At 41.9% G+C, this 25,171-nt stretch overlaps 1 protein-coding gene across 4 annotated transcripts in view; it reads right to left on the bottom strand.

The window, feature by feature from the left end:
• Positions 1–19,737, bottom strand: part of NTRK2 (neurotrophic receptor tyrosine kinase 2) — a 201,586-nt gene extending 181,849 nt beyond the window's left edge. For all 4 annotated transcript variants that reach the window (XM_042826967.1, XM_042826968.1, XM_042826972.1 and 1 more), the window contains exons 1-3: positions 19,529–19,737; positions 2,338–2,412; positions 2,024–2,095 (exon numbers count right to left, since the gene is read on the bottom strand). In XM_042826967.1, coding sequence (XP_042682901.1) covers positions 2,024–2,095; positions 2,338–2,412; positions 19,529–19,737 — 356 coding nt within the window. The remainder of the gene's footprint in view (positions 1–2,023; positions 2,096–2,337; positions 2,413–19,528) is intronic.
• Between the last annotated feature and the right edge of the window lie 5,434 nt (positions 19,738–25,171).

The following is a 25,171-nucleotide window of genomic DNA, read 5'->3' as shown; positions in this document are numbered from 1 at the left end:
AAGCCTGATCACCAATCACTATGTGTTCCATGTTTGCCTGCGTGCTCCAGCTGAAGCTCTTCCTGTGGTTAAAATATTTTGGAGATATCTTATCCACATGTTCTTTCAGTGAATTTTTGCAGTGTCTACCTGTCCATACGGATGGGAAAGACTTCCAAACATTCATCTACCTTGATACAAATTGAACTCATTATTCATCATCCTATGTTCATGGTCATAGAGACAACTGATTACTCTCCTCATTACAATTGCTCTCTTTTTGAAGATAGAGATATATATTCCCTTTCAGTCTTCTCTCTACTGGACTGAACATACTCAGCATCTTAATTTCTTAGAAGATTTCTTTTACAAAATACTCTACTAGTCCTCCCTGTAAGATCTTTCTACACATGTAGATTTTAGTATCCTCATCCTACATTCAGTATACTCATTTTAGTATCATTTAGTATCTAAATAGATGCCTTTCCTGGTCATGGGTACAGATGCCAGGATAGCAGCTACACTAATGGGAAAAATCTAACATTAAGTTCATTTTAATCCCAGACTGAATTTTCTCTGTTCTACTGCATTAAGCTAAGATTCTGTCCCAGCATAGCAACTGAATTGTTCGCAGCTGTGCCTCTTGACCAGTAAGTTCTCATTGCACATTTCCACAGACAGCACACATGCATTGGCTTTATAGAGTTTCATCTTTTGCAATCGTAATTCACTGTGTAATTCCCACATAAGCAGAAGAACAAATTCACTTCAGGAATGTACTTCCTTATATCACCAACTAGTTATAGTAAAAGTTATTCATTAATGACTGTAAGAAATAATATGGTCTTACAGCTAAGCAAAGTCTAGTTCACAGTCTTCAAGTGACAGTAATTATATTTAGGCAGAAACAGATATTCACATCCACTTCCTTATGTAAATTAATTGCTATTCTTTGGAAAACACAGGTGTAAAAAGTGATTTCATTTTATTAGCAAAGCCTTGAGCTTGGTTCAGCAGCTCTTACATATTACATGGAAGTATTTTTGGAAGCCTGCGGGTTGGTCTTCTGTCTTTTTGATCTCATTAGGACCTAACAAAAACAAAGGGTTGAGTAAATGCTAAACATCTAAAGAAGATGGAAGGACTGAAAATATACACTTGAATATTTGATTAAAATAGAGTACCTGTGAGGAACTGAGCCCGACACACAATCTCAACATTTTGTAGTACTGGACCCATGATCTTCCATGTAAGTAGCAAAGTGATCTATTCTTTAGCTGTCCTAGCAAAAAGTTCTACAGTCCTTCACAGGCATGTATGCACATCTAAAGTGTAAGTAAGCTCAAAAAACACAGGCAAAAAACTCCACTGAACACCAATTCAGCTTCCTGAAATTCATGAACCACAAACTGCAGCTGGGTATGAAAGTAATCTCATTCTTATATTCTGCTTTGGCAACATTTGCTTAGATCATGAGTGAGCTTCTGAAGTGAATCTTCTGTTCATCCTCACTTACAGGGCTCTGCTTCACAATCTTGGCACAGTCTATGGGAATGCAAAGTGGTCAATCTACACTTGAAGATATGCTTACCCCATGCATGCAGCTACTGCACTGTAGCTGCTAAAATACATTTGACCCAACGAATCAGGCTAAATCCAGTCAAATCCTTGTCACTGAGTGCAATGCATAGAGGGTGGACAATGTGCCTGCAGCACCAGCTCAGTTCAGCTGAGACAGACACTGTGCTATACTACGTACCAAAAAAGACACTGCCAGAGACCACTGCTAGAGACAGGATAATGAGTTAGACTGTCTTTTCACCAGCCTACATTATGTTCCTATGATCAGCCAGTTCTATATCATACTTGCCCTACACTCTGCGAGTTCCTTACCATACATACCCTACTCAGGTCAATGAATGACAGATGGTCACTATACATCTGTCTCATTATAACATTTTTTATTAAAGAAATGGTAAAAGAGAGAAAGAAATTCACAAGAGTTAGGGTTTGGATTTAAAAGGCAGGTGCTTTTCTTACTCACATGTATTGTAGGTTGGCATTTTTCACAAATGCCTGACGGGACACAAATCTTAAGCCTGAATCCACCACGGTCCTGTGAAAACAGATAAAAATGTTAGAGTAGTCCATTTACAATACAGTGATAAGAACAATGATAATAAATGGCTAAAATGAGAGTGTGGGGGAAATCACTACAAGGCTGAACTGCAAGATGTATCACTGTCCTCTGTAACATATAAAGTCATACTTACACTCTAACGAAGTCTGTACATACTTCCATGAGAGAAATGAGAAATGAGAAAAAGTAATTTTAAAAATATTTTTCCATGTACTCACAGATTTTTAAGTCCAACGTAAAATCCAACTTCATTGTCATTGATACTTTCTAATTTTCTCTGGTTTGCGATGTAACTGTTGAAAAAGCAGGACAGAAAAGAGTATGAGAGTGGTTCCTGTCATGGCTTTGATTGTTCAGAGGCCAAGTATTGAAGCCTGCATGCTTCAGTGGTTGCTGACCTATTGCAACTAACACTAAGCCCTAGTTAGATCTTCTGCAGTGCACAGGTACATCTTAAAATCTTCCCCATTATTTAAATTATACTTTGAGGTCTGGAGGAGAAACAGTTGAGTTTTACAAAGGGAAAATGAAGCAGTGCTCATCAAGGAAGGAAGTCACCCTGAAGGCAATAAATAAATCTGCATCACAATGTCACCCTTTTCCAGGACACTGCTTCCCTACATCATGCATTCTATAGCAGCAAAAGGGTCAGCCATGATGGTGGCAGTGGAGTTAAGCTACTTACATTTGGGGTGGGATCCCTTAGTTTTACTTCCCTTGTATGGTTAGCTTAATCACTTGTTAAACTGATATCCACCTTGTCACAAAGCAGTTTCAATTTTATTCACAAGATGTAGCAATGAGAAAACAAAGGAAAGGGAGGATGCATTGCATGATACTACATAAACAAGAGGAATTTAAGAGAAGAGAAACTGTCGTAGTGGAGCAAAACACTGAGAGTACACTCTCATATGAAGAATAACTATCTGAACCCCCAAAAGCTTGCGGGCATGCAGGATGGTCCTTTGTGTTACTATCATGTGCGAGCTATGATTGTCCAGTGGTATCCTACAGATTTTAAATAAAAATGTTGTCTGTGGAATTATATAAACTGTTAACTCTTCTTCAGCAAGAAAAGAGATTTCACAGCACAAATAAGGCTGTCTAATAGAAAGGGTTAAGTAGAAACTGCAATTCGTTTACCTTCACGGGCTGAAAAATAACTCTGATGTACAAAACGTCCCTTCTAAAAAGTCCATACATTTCAAAAGATAACACCAGTCATGAAGAAACCCAGAAATGCACTTGTACTTTCATAAACATCCAGAACTAATCAAAGCCACAGGTTTGCTTATAAGGTTAAAGTGTTTCTTTGATAGAATAAAAATTGTTTTCACTTTAAGAATTTTTTTCCTATTTAATGAGAATTCTGATGAAGTGGAAAGAGTATTGCTTTCCCAAAATCAACTAATCTACTTTAGCTGGTACGTAAAAGAAGTATGTTGTGTGCCCACATCCCAACAAAAGCCTGAGAATCCCAAGAGTTGGGCTGGGCTCTCCTCCAAGCTATAAAGCTGACTTGGGCTATACTCTTGCCAAATGCCAGGGAAAGCAAAAAAGCTTTCCTTAATGGCATTCACTGTCTCTTGGGAAAAAAAGAAAAGCAGTGAAATGGCACTAGACATCACTAGTGTGACACTAGACAAAACACATTATCACTGCATCATACGACAATGAGCGCTCTGCGGGTCTTCATAGGCTAAAACTGGCCATTACAAGACTGTGGCTTACTTTGCATTTTGTGCATGCTTCCCCGAATTTTTAAAGGCAATCTGATCTCACCTCTAAGGATTTGTTAATCTATTTTGTTAGTGGTGGTAGTTGGGAAATTTATATATTTTGCCAAGTAAAAACAACAGAATTGTTTATTAAAGACCCCCAGTTCATCTATCTGAGTACTGCAGGGGGGTGCATCTGGACCTCCCTTGTTCATTATTCAATCTTCTCTGTGACTTGGACCTTATCATGCCAAAAAGAAGTTATGCAAGGGATGTCTAAGATATCTTCCTCATCCTGTCCTCAGTGTTCAACCAATGAGAACCCTGCTGAGACCAGACAGAGACAGAGAAAACATAAGAGAAATGAAATAAAGGAAAACAGACAGGGAAACACAGGAAGAAGGTACTCAGAGAAATATAAGAAAATAATCTGATGGACCAATTGCACTAGCTGAAGATTAAGCCGTCAAAAAAAGCTCTGACAACCACTGCCATAACACACATCCATCTCTTAAACATATTTATCACACATCTGCATTTGACATCACAATTTTAATCATAAAAGCATTGAACAAGAACCTCCCACTAGGACAAGCTACAGAATTCTGACATAACTTACAGAGTTGCATAGAAATATATTAGTGTATTACATTCTGTGGTAAACCTCAGCCTATGTAAAACAGCTCAGCTGTGCTGCAGTGAGAGAAGCCACCACAATTTGCATCAGACAAAGATCCAAACGCACAGTCTATTAAAATAAATCAGTGTCAGTCTGCTAGGGAACAAACTAAAGGAACGGCATTTGGGAGGAAGAAGCAATAAAAATTCACAGCCTTTTCTCGTCTATCTTTCTCTTGCTGTGCAAAGAAGGGACGTTCTTTACTCTCATTTTAGCCTCTTTATGGTGGATATAGCAAATGACTTATGATTCCAGTTTCTCACTAACTTGAAGAATCCCAAAAAACTCAAAACCATTGACTCTGCATAACTGCACTTCAAGTGAAGACTGAGAAGAAATTCTGACTAACTCAGAAAAATAGCTGCTGTGTGTTAAAACACCCTCCATACAGTAAAAGGCAGCAAAACACATTTCATACCACTAGAAAACCTTGCAGAGTGGACAGATGTAATTTACCATAAGCAAGGGCTCTTAAGCTTCCTCACTTGCTTAGCAAGACTGTTTTAAGTTAAGCTTCTGCAGTTTTTTCATAGCACTGAGAAAGAACAAAGTCCAATGACTAGCTGTACACTTTCAGGGGAAGTTCTGTTTAATTTAGAGGGAGGTTCGAAATAAAACCTCTTCTCTAACTGAAGTCTATTTTTACCTTCTTCACAACTACTCTACCTTGATGCTACTTATCATCAAACATTAATACTCTAAAAGCTCTGTCTTGCAGTGGGCGGCGCTGAGAAATGTAATTTGCCTGCATGTCCTTAAGAACATCCACCCTGTTCTTTAACTGAAGGTTTTTATTGTAGCAGAGAAGAAAAACATCCTGACTCACTGCTGGCTGAAGTCACATGAGGGGCTTGGAAGCTTCCCCTGCACACCACAGCAAAGTGCAGCACCACCAAAACCTGGCTGGATAGCACCCAATGGGATGGTGTAAGGCACCTCGCAAATACCAGCCACTGCCTCTAAGCCAAACCCTCTGCTGTCCGCAACGCTACTCACTTGATTATACCATAGCATTCTGTATCTACTTCAGTGAGTCATCAGTAAACAGTATCTGGTTTTAGACCTTTAATTTCATCTCCCCTTTGTAAACTACTGATTAATTCTAATAAAGGCATTCAGAATCATAAACCTACTGACTGCATATTGCAAACTACAACAGTATGTTCATTTCAGCATGCTTCAACAGCTATTGAACACTATACAGTTCAATACAGTACACTACAATAGTACATGTATATGTAAATGTATAGTACAATACAGTATACTATACACAGCTATAGTATCACACACTTTACTCTTTCCGTAACCTTCTGGAGAGGATATTTTGAAATCCCATAGTGAAAGAGTTAGCTCTTCCATACTCTTTTCAGGAGGGCCAGCTCTTCATTTCTGCTTTTTACATATATGAAAGACTGCATATTGCATTTGCACGAAGTCAGCAGAGCCACAACTGAACTATGATAGCATGGAGAAACATGTTCTGCACTTTAAATCAATTCAACTTCCTTTGTGCTTCAGCAGCTCATAAAACTATTAAACTTAGAAATGACTTTCAAAGACTTTCTTTTTTAAATTGAAAAGAAAAAAAATCGGCCAGCAGAATTATATCCCTTTAAATTATATGATTGACTCTATTTCCTCTGTGCTAACATACATTAATATATACTACTCCATTTAGAGCTGCAAGGGCATGCTGGATAACTCAGCACACACCAGCCTGAACAACATAGATGTAAGCATATAAGACTGTAATTGGGCTCCAGAAGTACTGCTGCCAGGAAGCTCCCTTTATGGGAAATGTATTTTCTTAACACACTGAAAAATAAACCAACGATATGTTTAGTCCTGATTCATATAGATGGTTAAAAAAAATAATCAATAAACATTCCCTAGTGAAATGGAATGTTTCTGAACTTTGGGAAAACTTCATACTCTAAGTTATTTTTTGATGTAGTCTTTAAGGAGAAAGGCAGCACACTCCAAACACTGGACTAACGTAGATGAATTACTATTTAATGACATGTCATGGATGTCCCTAATCTACATTACTGTGAGAGTTGTACGTAACATCCAAAATTAAACACTGCAAAGTTCTCTACTGCTGTATTTTCTTACAACTCAAATGTCAAAACAAGTTCATCAAAAGGTATAGTAAAACTTTCAGAAACTTTCAGCACACCTGGGCTGATTTATGATTATGCATCGAAATCATGCAAAATTTGTAAGCTTGACACAAAACTTGATGGAACTTGGCAGATTCAAATGGATTTCATTTGTAGCCCCTCTGAAATCAAACTTAAAATAATGCTCGAGGGGTGTGAACTCACATAGTTTGAAAATGAAGCATAGAGCTACACAATGCTGTGTACAAGGAATGCCAGGTTTCAGGCAGATGCAGGGACCAATGATATAATCTTTACTCAAGCAAGAAATATTTACACATAGAACCAAGCTCCCCACAGAAGAGAAATTCTGACAGCATGCAATGAGTACAGTGCAGATACCCACAAACTGAAACTTCTCTACAAATAAGCTGAATTTTATACCAGTTTTTTACTGGTTCCACTGTCCTCATCTGCTGTCATCAGTGCCAGATTTCATTAGGCCAATCTCAAGAACTTTGATGGCTGGAAAAGCATGCCCCAACTCGGGGAAGAAGTGCAGTGTCCAGTTAGTCCACCACAGATCTATCAAGAATTCAGTAATTTTACAAACAAGTGCTTGACTCCTTGGCTGTCAGGTGTCTTCTGACAAATTCTGAGCAAATGCTGTGGTGATTGGTGGTTTGTTGTGTTTTTGTTTTGTTTTGTTTTGTTCTTTTAACTGTGAATCACCTTATATTTCATGAAGAATGGAAATGCAACTATCACAGGCTCTTTAAAAGTCATCCTTTAGGGCTATTCTTCCTCCCAATTAGAGCATTTAACCATGAGTTAGATAAGACAACAGGAGATAGCTCTTCACATATCATGAATAACACATATCACTGAATAACGCTGGGACCTGTCTTTGCAGCCACTGGCACATGCTTTTTTTGAGCAAATGCTTCAGTACACACTCAGATAAGATGCTGTTCAGGTCCATCTGGAGCAAGATATCCCAGGTCAGTGAATACAGTTAGCTTTAACAGATCCCTGTTCTTGACGTATGGTTGTGCCAACTGGAGACAGCAGTGGTTTTATGCCAAGCTACTGAGGTTATTCAGTCAGTAGTATCCAATTGTTACCATGCAGTTTCCATTGGGAATTTCTCCTTTAATGCTGAGAATCCTGAACAGTTAGTGCCAGCCCAAGAACTTAAAGCAGGAGAAAGCACAAATGCAGTGGAGATCCCAGTTTGGTTCTGGCACTGCAGGAGCAGATCCATAGCCTTTCTTATGATTACAACTTCCTGGGAAGTGGAAAGCCCACAGTTTGCCAGCCAGCCTTAGTTCACTCTTTACAGAATGCAAACATGAAGGCAAAAGTGAAAATAAACGAGTATGTCTGCAATGCAGAGTTTAAGGAAACAGTTACTATATTTAGAGGCAGAGAAAACGAAACATAATGCACCCTTGGGCTTACTTATGTCTCTGGTTTGGCTTCAAGGTGTTTGCTCTGTTCTATTCAAATAGCACACTACCAAATGAAGCTAACTCTCAAGACAGTTCATGCAGCTGCCCATATTTAAGATTCATGCCCTTGATACATTTCATATAAGAACTGCATTTCCCAAAATTAATGCAGAGCTTACTTAACTATTTTCTCCATTTGGATCACCGCTCAGAGTACCTGTCTTCCCCGCTGAGCTCCATGAAGTTCATACAGCTAAAATTTCACCAAGACATCAATTTTTGACATTTCTCCAGAGGTCAGTTGACAGCTATGGTCTAGCTTTTCTTTAGCAAAGACATTTTGGAAATACTGATATTCCTTGATATATTCAGAAAGAAGTATCAGTTGGACAGACAACAAACTATTAAATCAGAAAGGTATATCTTAATCACTGACTTTATACTTATCTAGAAAATTCATTTCAACTACTGTGCATGAAATCGTCTCAGCAGACTGTCAAGAAGAGACTTAAACTACTGTACCAGGCCCTTTATAACACATACACTAAAAATAACACATTATATAAACACAAAAGAAGAGTGGTGAATGTGGCTCTTTATTAGTTCCTCACAGTGAACACACAGAAGAGTAAACATTCTTTTTTATCTTTTTGTAATTTGGCTTGTTAGTATGAAATACCATCTTGAAGGAACATATAAATACAAACAAATATGTGACATTTTTCCTCCTACAAAATCACCTATTGTACTGACTTTTCAAAGGATAGTAACACAATTGCTCTTTTTTTCAGCACTTGTATACACTACCTCTGCAGCTGTTACTGGCCTGGATGCAAATGAGAATGGAAAAATATCAGTTCCGTAACAGGATTGCTCCTAACTATCCTTCAGATGTATCTTTTCAGTTCTCTCAGTGAATCAAAACATTAAAGCATCTCAGTTGATGTCAAAACCTTTGAATTCTTTTCTTCCCAGGCACGAAGCTCAGGCAGTGACTGTGGAATGGAAGTCTGAAGTGAGTTGCACATCCTTCAGTTAGATTAACACTTGTTGACATAAATCAGTCTGCTTCACAACAGTTCAAGTGCTTTTCCTATTTTCAAGTTTTAAGATGTTCAGCATTATGTGTGTCTTTTCACAGAAGTTGCCCCGAAAGTAATGCCTCCTACTTATTTCCATAGAAATTATAACAGCTACAAGGAGCGCGATAACACTGTTTAATAGAGCAAATTCTCAGCTACAAGATGGAATTTTTCAACATAGTCACCACCATTACCATTGGTCTGCATGTTGTGCTCGCAAAAATCTGCACAAGTAGAGGTGACCCACTGTCACTGTTGCCACTGCAGAAATACAACACCTGGTGCCTAAATGTGCTCACACCCATGTTGTTATCTCTATCAGTGTTCAACAAGCATCAACAAATGTTAACAGGAGCAATTTTTTCCAATTCCAATTTTGGAGGAATTCAGTGACAGACTTTTGCCGCATATGTACTCCCATGACAGACACCATTTTGTCTGACTGCTCCTCTGCTGCCATCTGTTACGTGGTGACAAAAGGTAAGGGAATATTGCTGGGAAGGTTCAACCTCTACTGCCATACCATCAACATTGCTGCTAATGTTGTGGGCCAACATAATAAAATGGGAGGCATTTCTTTTGGAGCAGCGCTTGTAATCTAAGATGAAATATTCCCTCTGAAATTCCCTCTGAGATCAGTCTGCCTTCTACATTTACCTCCACTAGTTGAAATCCACACTTCGCATTATTTGGTTTCAAATTACCAGATCTTGGAATATCAAATATTCTGTTCATGATATTCTGATCAAGAATACCTGCTCTACTTTGCACTTCACCATTCACTGTGTGTAGCACAACTTCCTGCCAAATGCAGATCAGAAGGCAGTACTTTCAAATGATGAAGTGAAACTACAAAACTTGAGGGCATCTATTCAGGAAAATCCACGTATATCCTCTTAATAGATTAAATTTGCTAAATAATTTGACTGCTGACATCTCAGATAATATTCCCTTTTCCATAAGCTATCAAAAGTAGTTCTTCCCCTATTTTTACTTAAGTCTTGAAAGTCTACACACGTGGTAATAATCTCTATCACTTTTCTCTGTGATTACTAAACAGAGAACTCAGCAGGTAGACGTTTTTCCAATCTTCAACTGATACCATCTGCTGCTGTGGTTCACAATTCATTTCTTAGTCTCCTTTTCAGGACCTGTGAAACATCTTGGGTAGACTTCAGTGCAGGTCTGTCTTCTCCAAGCTTTACACTGTATTTTAATGGAAGATATACACAAATACATCTTCATATTATGTTACCATAATATTGTTTTGTTTGCTCCTCTAGGCCCAGAACATGTTGCCACCTAATGTATGTCAGTACCAATATTATTATTTTTATTTAACCACAGCATTTTTTCAGAGAAGGTTTAAACAGCATTATAAGTACTTTGCTAAAGCTTTCCAGGGGGACTCTTTGCTCTTCCACATCTACAGTCTCCTCTTTCTATTATCATACTTATTTCTGTTACATTCTCTGTCCTGTATTTCTCTTCATTTTAATTGGCCAATGTTTTTAATTTACAACTAAAGATAGCACTTTTCTTCACTTGAAGCATCCTATTTTTCACTTAATGAAAGTAGTTTCCTACTTGCACTGCTTATATTAGCATAATGATATATTTGTTACACTGTCTGAACACGTGTCAGGATCCACCGTATTTCTATCACTTGTGCTGACTGCTATGTTACAGCCTCTTTTTCCATAAATTTCTGTTTCTGTACTTGTCCAATTTGACTTTCGGAAAATCCTCCCATGCAGTGATACACACAAACCACTGTACTGTATCTTCCTTCAGGTTTCTATTTGTATTTCTGTTTATTCTATTGCTTGACCTATACACATTGCCTTTGCTAAAATGAGATCTGATTTATCACTGCATTCATTTACTGTTACACTTCACTGTTACACTTTAGCAAAATCTACTCTTTTCTAACTGTTAATTTTGACATTATTTCTAATCTTTGATCAGCTTTTCTGCTGTTTTCCCTTCAAACTATACACTTGCTTTTCATATACCTCTGTGTTGAAAGACTGGTCTTCTACAGTTTTCCTCCAACTTTTCCAATATTTCTGTAAACTCACCTTCTCCTTATCCACCAGTGCTTTCATAGCATCCTTCCATTGTCTTCTGTCCCTGCCACTGCTTAGGAGTAGATCAACATTTTTCTCATCTGTCAGCAGTTTATTCTTAAGGCTCTTGCAACCACACCACATTTCTGCACACACCTTTCAGTGCTCCTGCAATCTATATACCTTGCAGCACACCCCTTTCCCAGGATGGATGAAGTGTTCACCTGCAATTACATAAGCAAGTGTCAGCCAGACATTTTGCTGACATCACCAACTTTTCAGGACTCTCATCCCCTAAGTCTTTCACTTCAGATAACCTCTGTGAAGAGAAAAACTGCTTCATGCTAAATTGTTCATTTTATGTCATGACAAGAGATGGAAGTATTTTATAACAGACTGATTCTGTCCATATAATCAGACCAAGCCAACAGAAGGACCGAGTGCCCTTTCTCTTTACAGACAGAATGCCATGGAGGGCTGGGAGAAGTGTTCAAGGCAGGAAAGATCAATACAATCTTTCTTCCACCTACTCTCACTTCCAGAACAAGTGGTATATTTCTGCAGCTGTGCCACCTAGGTCCACGTCCGCCAAACTTCACAGGCTCCAGGCAACAAGGCGGCCACTGCACACAAACACAGTGCAGCAGCTGCAGTGATTGCTAAAACTGAAGGAAAAACAAAAAATAAAAACAAAAGAAACAGAAAAGCCTACAGAAGTAGCATCCAGCTTTAATATTTCTTTCTAGTTAAGTGCCTTAAAGTCACATGCAAACGTGCCAATTCAAAATGTTTGTAAATACGTTTGAATCTAACTTGAAAAGTTTAACATTTTGTGTACATGTGTAAGTGTGCAATACACTGTATTCAAAAGATATTTACATTCCTTCCACTTTAAGTAAAATACTTCATTGTATGCCTAAATTCACTAGTTAGTCCCACTAAAGTCAATAGAACTGCTCCCAGCAGGAGGGTAGTGTGTTCACCAGGTGAGGACTACTGTACACATAACATGTTCAAAAAACAGTTTATTAGAAATTAGAAAGACGTGAGTCTGGAGGAGGAAACAGGAGATGAATAACCAATATCCTATTCACCTGCCTATACAAAATAAAATGGAATTTCACCCTCTTGAACTAGACCCATAATCACCAAATAGGTTCTGTTGGTTTAAAAATCAGATCAAAAGCCTGTCTGTATGAGGTAGCAGGCCACAGGCTGGAAAGAAATTATGGATATTGCTGTCCACTATGGTCCAGAGCACTGGGTTCAATTCTTACCTCCTCCTAAGGGAAGTCTCTCAAAGGACACCATACCATAATGCAACCTGAGAGAGGGCAGCCTCAGCCATACCTGTTTGTGCAGCTCCCCTTTCTGCTGTAACCGAACTCTCTGTGAAGCAGGAACAGGACCAAGCCTTCCCCTGCACAAGCACTGTGGTCATTTAGCTTAACAGACTGTCCTCTCTGGCCCAAAAGCAATTCAGATGCTCCACATCAAGTAAGGCAACTCAGACGGGAAGAACTGAGGCAAATCCACATCTGTATGCCATACAGGACAATGTTACAGTTACAATGCTGACATGCAAGACCCAGGTTCAGACCCGCACTCTGCTTCAAGCTGTGCAGTCCCAGCATGCTTCATGGAAGAGGTTTGGTTGGGCCACGCAGACATCTCACTAGACAGCTTGACACTTCTTGCTGGAGGAATAGTTGTGCTTTTCTGTTCACCTCTCTGAACCAAGCCCCCCAGGTTCTCTGCAGAGAGTGGAGGCAGAGGATGTCTCCATCAGGTAATTCACAGCAGGAATCTAATTTGGCCTCCTGAATCACTTCCTGGAAGAAACGCACTCTCCACTGCTGGCAGGAGAGCAGCCAGATGCATTAAGAACCTTCAGTGCAGTCTGCAAGGAGTCACCAGATTTTAAACGCTGCAGCCTAGGACGTTCCCAGACATGCTGAGCAAGTCCAGCGCGTGACACTCACAGCACATGCTGTGAAGTCTCTCAGTGCATGCCCGTCAGTCTGACATGCCCAGTATGTGCACTTGATTTATCCACATACGCTTGCTGTGCTGTCTGGCATTTAGAAAATCAGACAGTTGTTGCAAAAGAATGGGAAAAGTCACGTCCTATACACACTTCATATGGGATAAAGCATCTGATTGTGTAATAAGCACTGCACTGGATATCAGCTGAATATGGCCCTAATTATTTTTACTTGTAGGCTCAGAAATAAAAAAGTAAAAATAAATCAACGAGTCTCGAACTGAGAGATTTCTTTTGGCTCAGATGTCAAACCATGAGGAAAAAGAGTGAACTCGCCTGGGCCGAGGCAGAGCTCCCATGGAAGCCCAGGAGTATTGTCCTTTCAGTGATGTTATGTTTCTGCAATGGAGTAACTTTGATTAATGCATTATGTCTTTATTTAAATACCAGGTGGACATAAATAGTGGGCCATGTATTCTCTGTGGATCCAGCAAAAGCTTCTGTAGTGACTGCAGGTACCACTATTTTGCACATTGGAAGCACTGTGCAGGTTTATTTCAATAAAGAATTAGTGAAAAATTGAGAAGCATCCTTCTAAAACATTCCATCTTGGTGTCCCTTTGATTCAACGTATGTAGTCTTCAGAGGGTAGGAAAATGCTGGGAAGCCAAGAAAACCCCAGAGAAACATACATCAAGTAAAGCAGTAATAGGCCCCTTCTGTCCTAAGGGTAAAACAGGTAGGAAAACACCTGAAAAAAAGTCACTGCCATTCTTCCTTTGCGTCTTCTACTCTGCCTTGGTGGAATATCAGCTCTGTCAAGTTTCGCCATTGACTTTAACAAGGCCTCATCTGAGCATCAGCTTTCGCTTAAATAAAAGGCATCAGAGCACCTGTCAGAGCACCTGGCTGGATTAGAATCAGTTCAGGTTGGTTCAAGTCACGCCATTTAGAGATTGGAGATTAAAATGCCTTGGGCTTCCTTGCTCCACTTTCTCCTAGTTCTGCAAAAGGTGTATTTCTTGAAGCCTTGTCTGGGAACCAAGAAATACTGACCTGAAATTTGATCTTCAGGAATACATCCTAACAGTGACTAAGTCAGAAACAAGAATAGATGAATTGGTGTGAAATATATTTAATAGTTCCAGCTATAACTTCTGCTGATAATCAACATTCAGTGGAGGTCATGTTCTTCCAGGAAATTTTTTTAAAATTGCATATTCACAACAGAATATCCATGACATGGCTTCTTTCCCATAAGTGCATTATGGTTCTTCAATGTTATGTTAATAGAAGCTCTGTAAGAAACAGTATCTCCATATACATATTTCAGTGGAGTTTAAGCTTCATTTGCTTTATGTGGTTTCTGAAAATATAGGCTCACTATCAAAAGTTGAATTAAAGTGCATACCCAATATACATGATTTCAATAGCACCTCTGTGCCTACATGCATTTCTATAAAAAGATCCTAGCAAACACAAACAGTGTGCAGTAACAGAGCAGTTCAGGCATATGGCTTTCAAACGTCTGTAAATTTATTTCTCCACTTGAAATAATGTGAATTAATACAATCAGTGCTCCACTTTTTAAAAGACAGCTTTCAGAGAGAGGCTTTTGAGATGTGACAAGCTAAATATACTTTTAGCATCAGTAAGTATTGAGAGAGTTTTTAGGATTTTTAGAGTTCCCCGCTTCATTTTTTGTCGTTTGTAACTTTTCATTACCTGCTATACACATCCAGCTTGGGCAAGGAGATTCTGCTAGCCACCATCATCAATGTGTTGTTAGACACTGCCACAGTGAGAGATGACAAACAGGGATGAGAGAGAAGCATAATCCAGAAAGATTTTTTTTCCTCTTATTTGACAACAAAATCCAAAATGTAGAAATAGGACTCTTGTTTAGTTGTATAAAAAATTTTATTTTATCATGATTTGAGATCTGGAATCTTGCTATGCTGCTGTCCCCCTTTCACTTAGCATTAAAAAAAAAAAAAAAAAGAGAAAATGCCATCCTAACCATATCTGAGGCTGGACTGCCTAGCCCTCTGTTTTCCCATTAGTAGGGGAGGAAATGCAAGCCTCTTGAAAACAGCATATTCAAGAGTAAAGTCTTGAATCCAAAGAAATGGCCTTCATTTTCATGTATAAATCTCAAACATCTCTTAAAACTCGAGCGACCAAAGGCAGTGTTTTGCCAGCCCACTCCTACACAAGGCTGAATACCTCCTGATGGATGCTGCACTCACCCAACTCGCCTCAGCCTGCTGGAGAGAGCCTCTGCCAGCCCCCAGAAGCCCCATCGCTCCTTACCAACCGGAAGGACAAGGAATAAAACATGCCATAGAGAAGGCGACCTGAAAGCAACAATAGCCAGCATATACAGAACCCTTTGATTTATGATCTTTTAAATGTTTTTGGAGTCTGGAAATTAAAAAACTGATTTCCACAACGCTTACTTTAAACTTACCCTAACCCATCACCCAAAACTTTAAAGAAAGATGAGAAAAAAGTGACAAATTCCTAAAATGAGCTATTATATCACCAGTGTCCAAAACCTCTTTAATAATTTGTAGCCCAGTGCCTTGTATTTTACTGTATAACTCCAAGCCACTAGAAAGAGCTTTTCAATCCAGCTAAGCCACCTAACACTGCAGAGCCAACAGTTCCTTTGAGGAAGAAAAGGCTAGGAGATGAGAAACCTTCTAGATTTACATTATATTTATAACTTTACATTATATTTAATCTACAACGGTCTAGAAATCTGAAATGAAAGAGACCCAAAATACCAACAGCACTGAGCTTCAGATGAATTTCAATATGCCTTTTTTTTAGCACAAGCTCACGTGACTTGTTAAATAATTTACTCTATAAATTACTTATCCTGTCTTATTTATTAACAATTCTAGAGTGCTTTATATAACTGCATTAGTAATTTACTTTGTGGTTTTGAAACGTACGCAATACACAATCACCTCTCTCTTCTACTAGGCAAGCATGAAGAAGTCACCTACTATTTTGCTGGCAAGCAATTCTTCCTGACACACACCAATTAATTTCAAATTCCATTTACCTGAATAATCATAAGTCAACGTATTAATGACTTGATACCAGAAACTGGGCCAGGAATACACTAACAGCACAAGGAGTTTCTTTGAAATCAAGATCTATGAACTGTCACACTTGCTGACATATACTAACAATACACACTTCTTAATGAGAAAGTATCAGACTGATCCTTCCACAAAAAGTCTTGAACACTTTTGATGCTAGTAATTTACTCCCTACTAATATTCTTGCTCCAGTGATCTCAGTGAGGACTACTTATCTGCTGTAGTGCCTGGATTTAACAATGCTCATACACTTGTTTTGCTCTCACCACTCTTGTTCCTCAGCTCTTAGCATGAGCTTCAGTGACTGATATCACTGTTTTAATGTAGGGCTTCACTTTGGAGTACCATTTATCTCCAGTAGTATCAGCGCTACCAAACAATTATTATGATTGAGCTCCGTTTTGATGAGCAGTTTTAGCACTGGCATATGCTTTCCAGATCAAGACCAGCCCATGTCAGCATTCTAACAAACAAATCCAAAACCTTATGAGAGGCAGAGCATTTCCAGAGTCTGTCTCTTATTCCTCAGAATTAGAAAACTTGCAAAACAACAAGGAAGGGAAAGAGTGAGAAAGATGACTAAGAAAAGCACCAGGCAGAAATTCTCCTATGCCCTCCTACACTGAGTTGCAGCAGTCGGGCTTCACATGGCTGATGCAGAAGTGCTCTAGAGGTCTTTCTGCTGATTTCTGTATGTTTAGACGCAGATCCAAGCAGGAATACAGTTACACTTGGACTGGTAGGAGTGGGTTCATTGGGCTTTAACCTGCCATTTGCCTGTGGGCCACTACAGAGACGAAGCTCCATGCACAGGGCAGTATGGGCACACAGCACTGTGGGTCTGCTGTTCCTACCATCACCACCCCATCTCTCTTCCAGCTCCCAAGGCCAAGGGGACACCGTGCTGCCCCTCGCATCCTTCCAGCTCAGCAGCCAGCCCTCTGCACCACCACAGGGTTATGTGTCCACCTGAACCATATGGTTCTTGCCAAACCCCAGAGTACGTAGCCTAGGTGTGGGACTTTAAGCAGTCAGTGGACGCCTTGCCTAAGATTGCCAGATCCACTCCAGTCGAGAGGAAGGCATAAGGGATAAAAGGAGGATTGGTCTCAACAGGCATGTGGGAAATAGATGGGGACAAATTACCAGAAATAGTCTTATGCTCTTCTCACTCTTATTCATACCAAAAGTAATTCCACCGGAGATGAACAGAATTGTGCTCTTGTATCTACAGAGCACAAAAAAAGTAAAATCAGGTCTCATGCTTTGTAAGTAAAATGTAATGCTTCAGTCTATTAGTTTCTTAGCTAGAATAAAGCAGGGTATGCAGTGTTAAAAAGATGTTTTCACAATCTGCATCTACCATATAAGAACCACTTTCTCACATATTTACTGTTCACTACATTCTCACAAAATAATATGATGGCCATTGCAGACCAACTTTTATGTCAACAAAGTCATCGAAGAGCCTTCACGTTCTATGTTAAAAGTACTCTGGGAAAGACGGTCTTAAATACGTGCCACAGCATCTCCTGAGAAATCCGTGAGTCAAAATTATTTTTGGATCACCAAACACGACAACATGCAATGTCACAGAATGATACAGTAAAAACTGAGCAGAACTGTAAAGACAGCAATGCTGAAAAAAACACAGGGCACAATAAAAGCAAGAAGCACCAGTGCAAAATGACTAGACATGTTTCAAGCTGGTCATGGATGGAGTACAAATTTATGTACGCATTTCTTTCCCTGGCCTTTTAAATAGATTTTAAATTCTAGGGGGAAATTGCTGCATTGCCTCCAAATAGGAATTATGAAGTAATAAGCCTAGGAAAGCCTATGAAAATGAGCGGTGATTCATAGTTTGAAGCAATCTTTTTTAAAAAAGTAATCCACTGAATATTAAGCAAACATCTGAAACAATAACTGCTGTAAGAACTTGGAAATATTGTAGCTCCTAAAATCTACTAAAGATAGGCTACAGAGGAACAGCAGGGATGAAAGCCCCCATTTTTTCCCCTAAACTCTCTGGGAAATGCAGCAAACAGACTACCAAAATCTGCAGAAAGGTAGCCCAAAGGCTATTGAATTAATCTAATGTCACACGACACTTTGTGTCATTTTTGTGTTGGTTCTAAAGAAATCTGAGAAAGAGGAGAAGGAAGTAGAAATGAAACTGCGAGAAATCTGTACGGATTTAGGGAAAAATATTCCAGAAGCTTTTACAATAAAATTGTCACGTGAAAAAACGTTTGTGAATTTTTGTGAAAAAATCTGGAAACAACAGGGCCCAGGGAAGAAAGAGATGGAAAAAGCAAATTTAGAAGTCTTTCCCCCCAGGTCTGTCATCTGCACCCCCGTGTCCAACATTTTTGTTCAGCAAGTGTCCTTGTGCCTTTTCTCAGCTAAGGCATGCAGATGACCCTCAGTGCCAGGCTGTCAGAGGATGCAGGATTGAGCAGGAATTGCTATACAACTCCCTTACCAGAATCAGCTGCTGGCAAACAGAGATGGAAGTCACACACAGGTTGAGACAGAAAAAACTTTTTGCTCACTATTAATGGATTTCCTAATCCTCCATCACTTGCTAAGAAAGCACCGGGCTCGTTCCCCTGCAGGCTAGGGGCCAACTTACTGAGAAGGGCAAAGAAGGCTCGCACTCCTATGGCTCTGGGAGGGGAGACAGTTTGCGGCTGCTCTTTCTCAGAATATGCCGCATCCCTTCCCTTTCTTTTTTATTTTTTTTTTTTCCCCTAACAGAAATAAGGTACAAGTGAAGAGACAGTGAAGAGGGTGAAATCCCACTAAAGCTCACAGGATTAAACTGGGGGCGCGAAAGTAAAATAAATCAATAACTTAAGACCTTCTCCGGGTCCGCTGCAGAGGTGCGCTGGGGGCTGCGCTCGCCCCGGGGTCGATCAGGACTGGAGGCAACACCGGGCTCCCACCCCGCTCCGCGCTGCTCCGCGGCCGGCAGCGACTCCGCACCCACCTCCCGTCCCGCTCGCGGGGAACCGCATCGCGGCAATGGGGATTTATCATCCCAGTGGGCTCGCAAGGGAATCGCTGGCAAGTCGAGTGCAATTAAATCACAGCGGGCTTTCGGGCTCCCAGCCACCGCGGCTGCCCGCGGAACAAGTGCACCTCCGCGCGGGGAAGTTGCCCTCCGCCCGCCGCGCCCGGACTGGAGCCGAGGCCGGCCCGTACTCACATCTCGGTGACATTGTCATCCTCGGCGCTCTGCTGCGGCACGGGGAAGGAGGCGATGCCCGGCACTGGCTCCGAGCACCAGATCCGCCAGGAACTGCAGCGACAGGACGCGGGGCAGCCTAGCGCGCCCCGCCAGCAGCCCAGCACCAGGCAGCACAAGCCCCACAGCCGCGCAAGGCCGGGACCCGGCCTCCGCCGCCAGGACACCATGCCTCCCGCTTACTCCAGCGCTGCCCGACTGCCTCCTCCCGCTGCTGCCGCCGCCGCCGCTGTCGGGGCACACGCCCGGAGGGAGGGTGCGCAGCCTTCTGCGCCGCGGGCCAGCACTCCGTGGCCGGGGCTCACATGGGCGCGCCGCGCCGCAGCCGCAGCCGCCCCGCCGCGGTGCCTGCCCGGGGCTGCGGAGCGGCGGGACTCGAGCGAGCGGGACTCGGCGTGACACCTGCCCCGGCCCCGCGGGCGGGCAGCGGCGCCGCCTGCCCCCGCGGCGGCTCCCGATGATGCTGCAAAACGCTCCGAGTGGAGCGGTCGGGGCAGGTGGTGGAGGCTGCGCTCCTACCTGCGGGGGCTCGGGTATCGCTGCCCGCGAGAGAGAGGCGGGCGGGGAGGGAGGGCGCAGCCCTCGGCGGCGGCGAGGCTCGGGGTTCCGAGCTCGCCGCTTCACGCACCGTCTCCTCCTCCCTCCAGCTGATAATAAAGCAGCCCTAGCTCCTGCTCCCAGCCCAAGCCGGGGAGCTGCCGGCAAAGTGACGTGGAGCTGACGCAGAGAGGGGCAGAAACTCCACAAAATGAGCCTGAAATCTGAAATCCAAAAAAAAAAAAAAAAAAAAAAAAAAAAAAAAGGGAACAAAAGCAACTAGGGAGGGAGGAGGGAGGAGGATAGGAGGGAGGGTGCCGAAGAGAGAGATACCAATAGGCAGTCTGATCCGAAGCCTTCGCTCACTCGCGTGTACAGCCACACTCGCTCACACACATACTCATGCACACTCACGCACCCCTGGGATATGTGGGACCGCCCCGCCGCAGGTGCGGACGCTGGAGCGGAGTGGGAACACTTTGCCGGGAGGCAGCGGGCAGCTGCCGGGGCGGGGGCGACGGCACCCCTGGCTTCAGGGCGCTAAATGAGGATGCCTTAAGAGCCCTGGGAGGCGGCAGATGAGCGGCCTTTCTCTTTCCCCGGAACGCCCTGTTCATCCCTCGGCAGCTCAGCAGTCTGGTTCTCGTTCTCCCCCACAAACGTCCCCATGTTCCTCTCCCCCCCCTCCCCTCTCAGGGTGCGGATTTTCCGCAGCGATTTTTGCGCCCGGATCCCGCCGCAGTGGCCGGAGCTGCGCGCACCGCAGGCGCCACCGCGCGTCCCGCCGCCGCCATACACCGCGCCCGCGGCCGCCGCCCCGCGGAGCTCCGCGGCACCGGCGACAATCGGCGCCGGCCGTCGTTTACACCCGCTCCCTCCCGGCCCGTGCGGCGCCCGGCTATGGGGGCTCCTAGAGCTGGGGGTTATCATTGGGTACACATCTGATCTACACGCGTGTCATGTGTTTGCAGATTCAACGAGCGAGCGGTCGGGGAAACTGGGGATCGCAGTGTTGCTGTTCTGTCGTTTCCGAGTCACTGTTCCCCGTGTCCTGATAAATGCCGGGCAGTCACTGCCTCATTGGTTGGCAGACTGCTTGCTTGCCTACATGCCATTATATTCAAAGATGGTGATGGCCCTTTCTTACTGAATTGCTAGGGCTGTGTATTTTGAAATGAGTAGATCAGGGTTCCACCTCTGAGTTAAAGAAAGAATGGTCACAGAATTTTCACTACGATGATACAGAACAAGTTGTCACTGTGCTGTTTAGGAAGTGCTCGGGAATCAATTTGACATGTCACATATTAATTGACTGAACACTCTGTTCTATTTGCATTTCTCAGGCTACGGAAAAATACAGTTCTTGCTGGGTACATTCATAGGCCTGACACAGTCACCGTCAGGGCTGTTCTGCTTTCAAAGAACATCCTGCTAACACAGCTGCAGACATACCTCGCCGGAACTCTGATTCATGCTTCTGTATAGGGCAATGAGTAAAGACTGGAAAAAGATATGTAAATTAAAATAGTGTCAATCAGGTTACCATATTTACGTCAAATCTATTAGAAATCTGAATAAAATGGTTACATGTGTACAGGTCTTCTACTCAGAATACAAATCATTCCTGTCAGGTCCAGCAGTCTGCCATTTCAAAATAAAACACAAGAGGGGTTCAGATAGTCCCAAGCAGTAAGAATGTCCTAAACCCACATAAAGCAGCATAGTGCAGCAATGCGAAAAAATCATAAAAGTATTATTCAAGCACAAGATATTTTGTCTGTAGGTAACACAACTCTGGAAAAAAAATGGGAGGAGGGGGCACTAATTATTTTAAATTAGGATATTTTTTTCTAAATGGAAATGTTCTTAGAAATATAGCAAGTAAGATAAAAAAAAATCATAGGACAATGTTCTAGATGTAGTATTGGTTGGGATTTTTAAAGTATTTGGATGAAAGTGTTTAAAGAGAAGAAGAGAGACTGGAAGATTAATAGCACAAATGGCAATATGATGCTATTTACAAAAAAAGCTGGGGAAATGTCTCTAATGCAGTTTAGCTTCCATATTTTGGAAACCACTGCAGAATGTGAAATACTGTTCTGTGGAGAAATCTGCTTCCAGGTCTATGCCTGATTTCCTCTCGGTGAACACAGGATCAGCTCTTAAAGGCAATAAATGCTCATGGTAATATCCCTAATGACTTCATGACAACAAGCTTCAATTTTCCTGATTTTGTGTGCGCTCATACTGGACTTTACTATTTCATGGGCATAAGTTTGTTTTCAGAAAATTGAGAACTGTCAAAATTTTATGTGGAGCCACACATTTGGATCCAGTAATCCAATGGATCAGTGGTGTTGGAAGAATGAAGCTCTACAGATAAGATCTGGAATTTGATGAGCTGTGAGTCCATATTAAATGACTCTGGAGCATGCATTTGAAAGCAGCATTAGCATCTGTTATAGATGATGGCTTGGATTTTCCATAAAAGCATTGCTGGGGCACATGGCAGTCCTTTTGTAGAAGGGTTGGGGCTCACAGCACCACCATCTCTACATGTAGAGCTTAATGACATGGATTGCTGGGGTGGAGGAAGATAAGAAAAGACGCCCACAACATGTGTGAAATGAAGGGAGTGTTCCACCTGGAACCACATAGCTGTCCTGCAGAGCAGGGGAAAGGGATACTCCTCCATGGGCATGGCTGTGAGCCTGGAGTCCATTCGATTCAGTGTTACAAGTGGCACAAAGAACGTATGATAAAATATTACTATTTCTACATGAATGCATTTGTCTATAAAAATAGCACAATTCTTCTATGCTTTTTCTCACAGAATAAGGCTTTGTTCAACTACTGCCTATGAGCTGTTACCTAAAGGACAACCACAACCAAACCACCAGAGAAAAGGAGCTTTCTGGGAGTGCCACGAGAGCGCACATCATTCCAAAGGTGGTAAAACTAGAGCAAAGCCCTAAAAATGTGACACAGCAACAGAGTGTGATCAGAGGCCTAGAAAATACAAAGTCTGCGTTAGGATTGAAAGAGCAGTTTTGTTCGGTGCTCAGGAGTTTGAAGGGAGGTGCCATAACACTCCTGAAATACGCAAAGTGTTCTGCAGGAGATAGGTGAAAAATTTTTCCCTTGTCTGCTGGATAGGACAAGGAATAGTGGGCTTGATTTACAGCCAAGAAGATTTGTGCCAGACATTACAAAAACTTCTGTATTGCTAGTATGACGAATGGGTCACCTCAAAGAATGCAAGGATCTCAAGCACCAAGCCTGTTGAGGGGCAGGAGGTGAGCACCTCCCCACATCAGGTGAGTCAGAGTCAAATTTGTCACTTAGTTAAAAACAAATTAACAACCTTGCAGGTGTACTTTTCCCTTGCAGTAAGCATTTCTTTGTCCATTTTTTACTAGTGCAAATGAAGTTATGAGAACGTGTTATGAATTTGCTGAATAATCAAAGTGTTTTCTTGAAATTACTTGAAACTTGAAATTATATATCATACATAAAGCATCTTCGTGTATCATAGAACAGAAATTACAGTAAGTATGTGGAAAGGTGCAGCATGATGGATTGGAGCAAAAAGACAAGGTCTGAGAATTCAAAGAATCTCTGCAAGAGTGTTGTTATTCAGCTGGGGGTATAAGGAACTATGCTATGGAGGCTAGGGAAAGGTGAGAGCATGATGAAAGCTTGTGCCAGAGTGTCCTATCCTTATTCAAAGGCATGCACTCAAAAGGACCAGCCTTACATGTCAGCACCAAAGCTGCAACAGAGGCTTTGCATCCTTCCTGCATTTTTCTTGCTGCCTGGAAATTCTGAGCAGTTAGAGGAGGGGAAGCGTAGACTAATTCTAGGAATTCTAGATTTTATCAGTAGCTTTTTGCTTACCAGACTTTCATGCTGATTCCATTGCAACTTCCCACATTAAGATTTTCATGCATTCATACTGAACCATGATCAGAGGGACACAGCTGCACTATGACTCACAGCACACATATAAGCTTAAATCTCCAACGTCTGCTACGTTAGTAACTATGCTGAGGTGGACTTTTCCTTCTTTCTCAGTCTCCCACATCCTTTCCCTCAATAACAAAAGTCGCTTCCACACAGCTCTTTTCAGAATTACCACCTGTCTCAAGGTATGCTCTAAGTGTCCTAGCCCAGCTTTTGTTATGTGCAGTGTTCTACTTGCTTAGAGTTTTATCTACCTTCTTAATCGTAACTCATTTTGTATTGCTGAGTAATGAATTGATTTCCCCTTACCTTTTTCAAGCAGAGATTTATGTTCGTTGCCTTTAAAGTGGAGCTCAATCCTGCCACCTCGTGTTCAAGAAGATTAGCACACCTCTTTATTTTGTGAGGAAGGGAAGGCTGAAGAGAGAGGAAAGGTAAGATGTACCTACCACATTTCTAACAAGCAAGGCATTAAATGAGACTCTGAGCATCTAATGGCTGATTCCAGTTGGATGTTAACAGAGAATTCATTTATCTTGTGCAATCATTTTTCTAGGGGCACTCTTCACACTTCAGTGTCACTTCTTACATCCCACAGAGTTTCAAAGATGAAGGTTGTCAGTGGCCTTCCCAACACACTAATAAAGCAAGGCGTGTACCCCAGTTTCCTGGCCTGCCATCTATGTCTGTCTCATGGCTGAGGTATTAAACAGAGTTCCTGGTAACACTGTGTTAACGTTTATCACAGTGTGTTACAAGAGCAGCATTACATGCTTTTCATCAAGAAGCAATCACATCATGGTAGAAGCAAGGATTCTCCTCATTTATCACAAAAGCTTGTAATGATTGCATAGAGCACAAAATTCCATTTTCTGCTGAAGTCCAAGGCAGAACTTTTTTCTGTCTTAAGGGACTTCACAGCAGCAATCCCCTGTCTCGATCACTGCAGGCTGCTACACCTATTTCACTGCTTTATCCACCACTCTTCTGAGTCTCTCTGCAGACAGCCAAGCAGGAGAGCTTGTTTGACTGTACATCTATCTATGTACAGCTTTCTGAACGCTTGACATCTTTACCTCTGCATTGGAACAGGCTGCCCAGGGA

Source organism: Centrocercus urophasianus, unplaced genomic scaffold (genome assembly GCF_019232065.1).
Source record: "Centrocercus urophasianus isolate 14NV4802_14NV808 unplaced genomic scaffold, USGS_Curo_1.0 seq_27, whole genome shotgun sequence".
Lineage (NCBI taxonomy): Eukaryota > Metazoa > Chordata > Aves > Galliformes > Phasianidae > Centrocercus > Centrocercus urophasianus.
The sequence above is the reverse complement of the archived record's forward strand: the minus strand, read 5'-3'. Positions and strand labels throughout refer to the sequence as shown.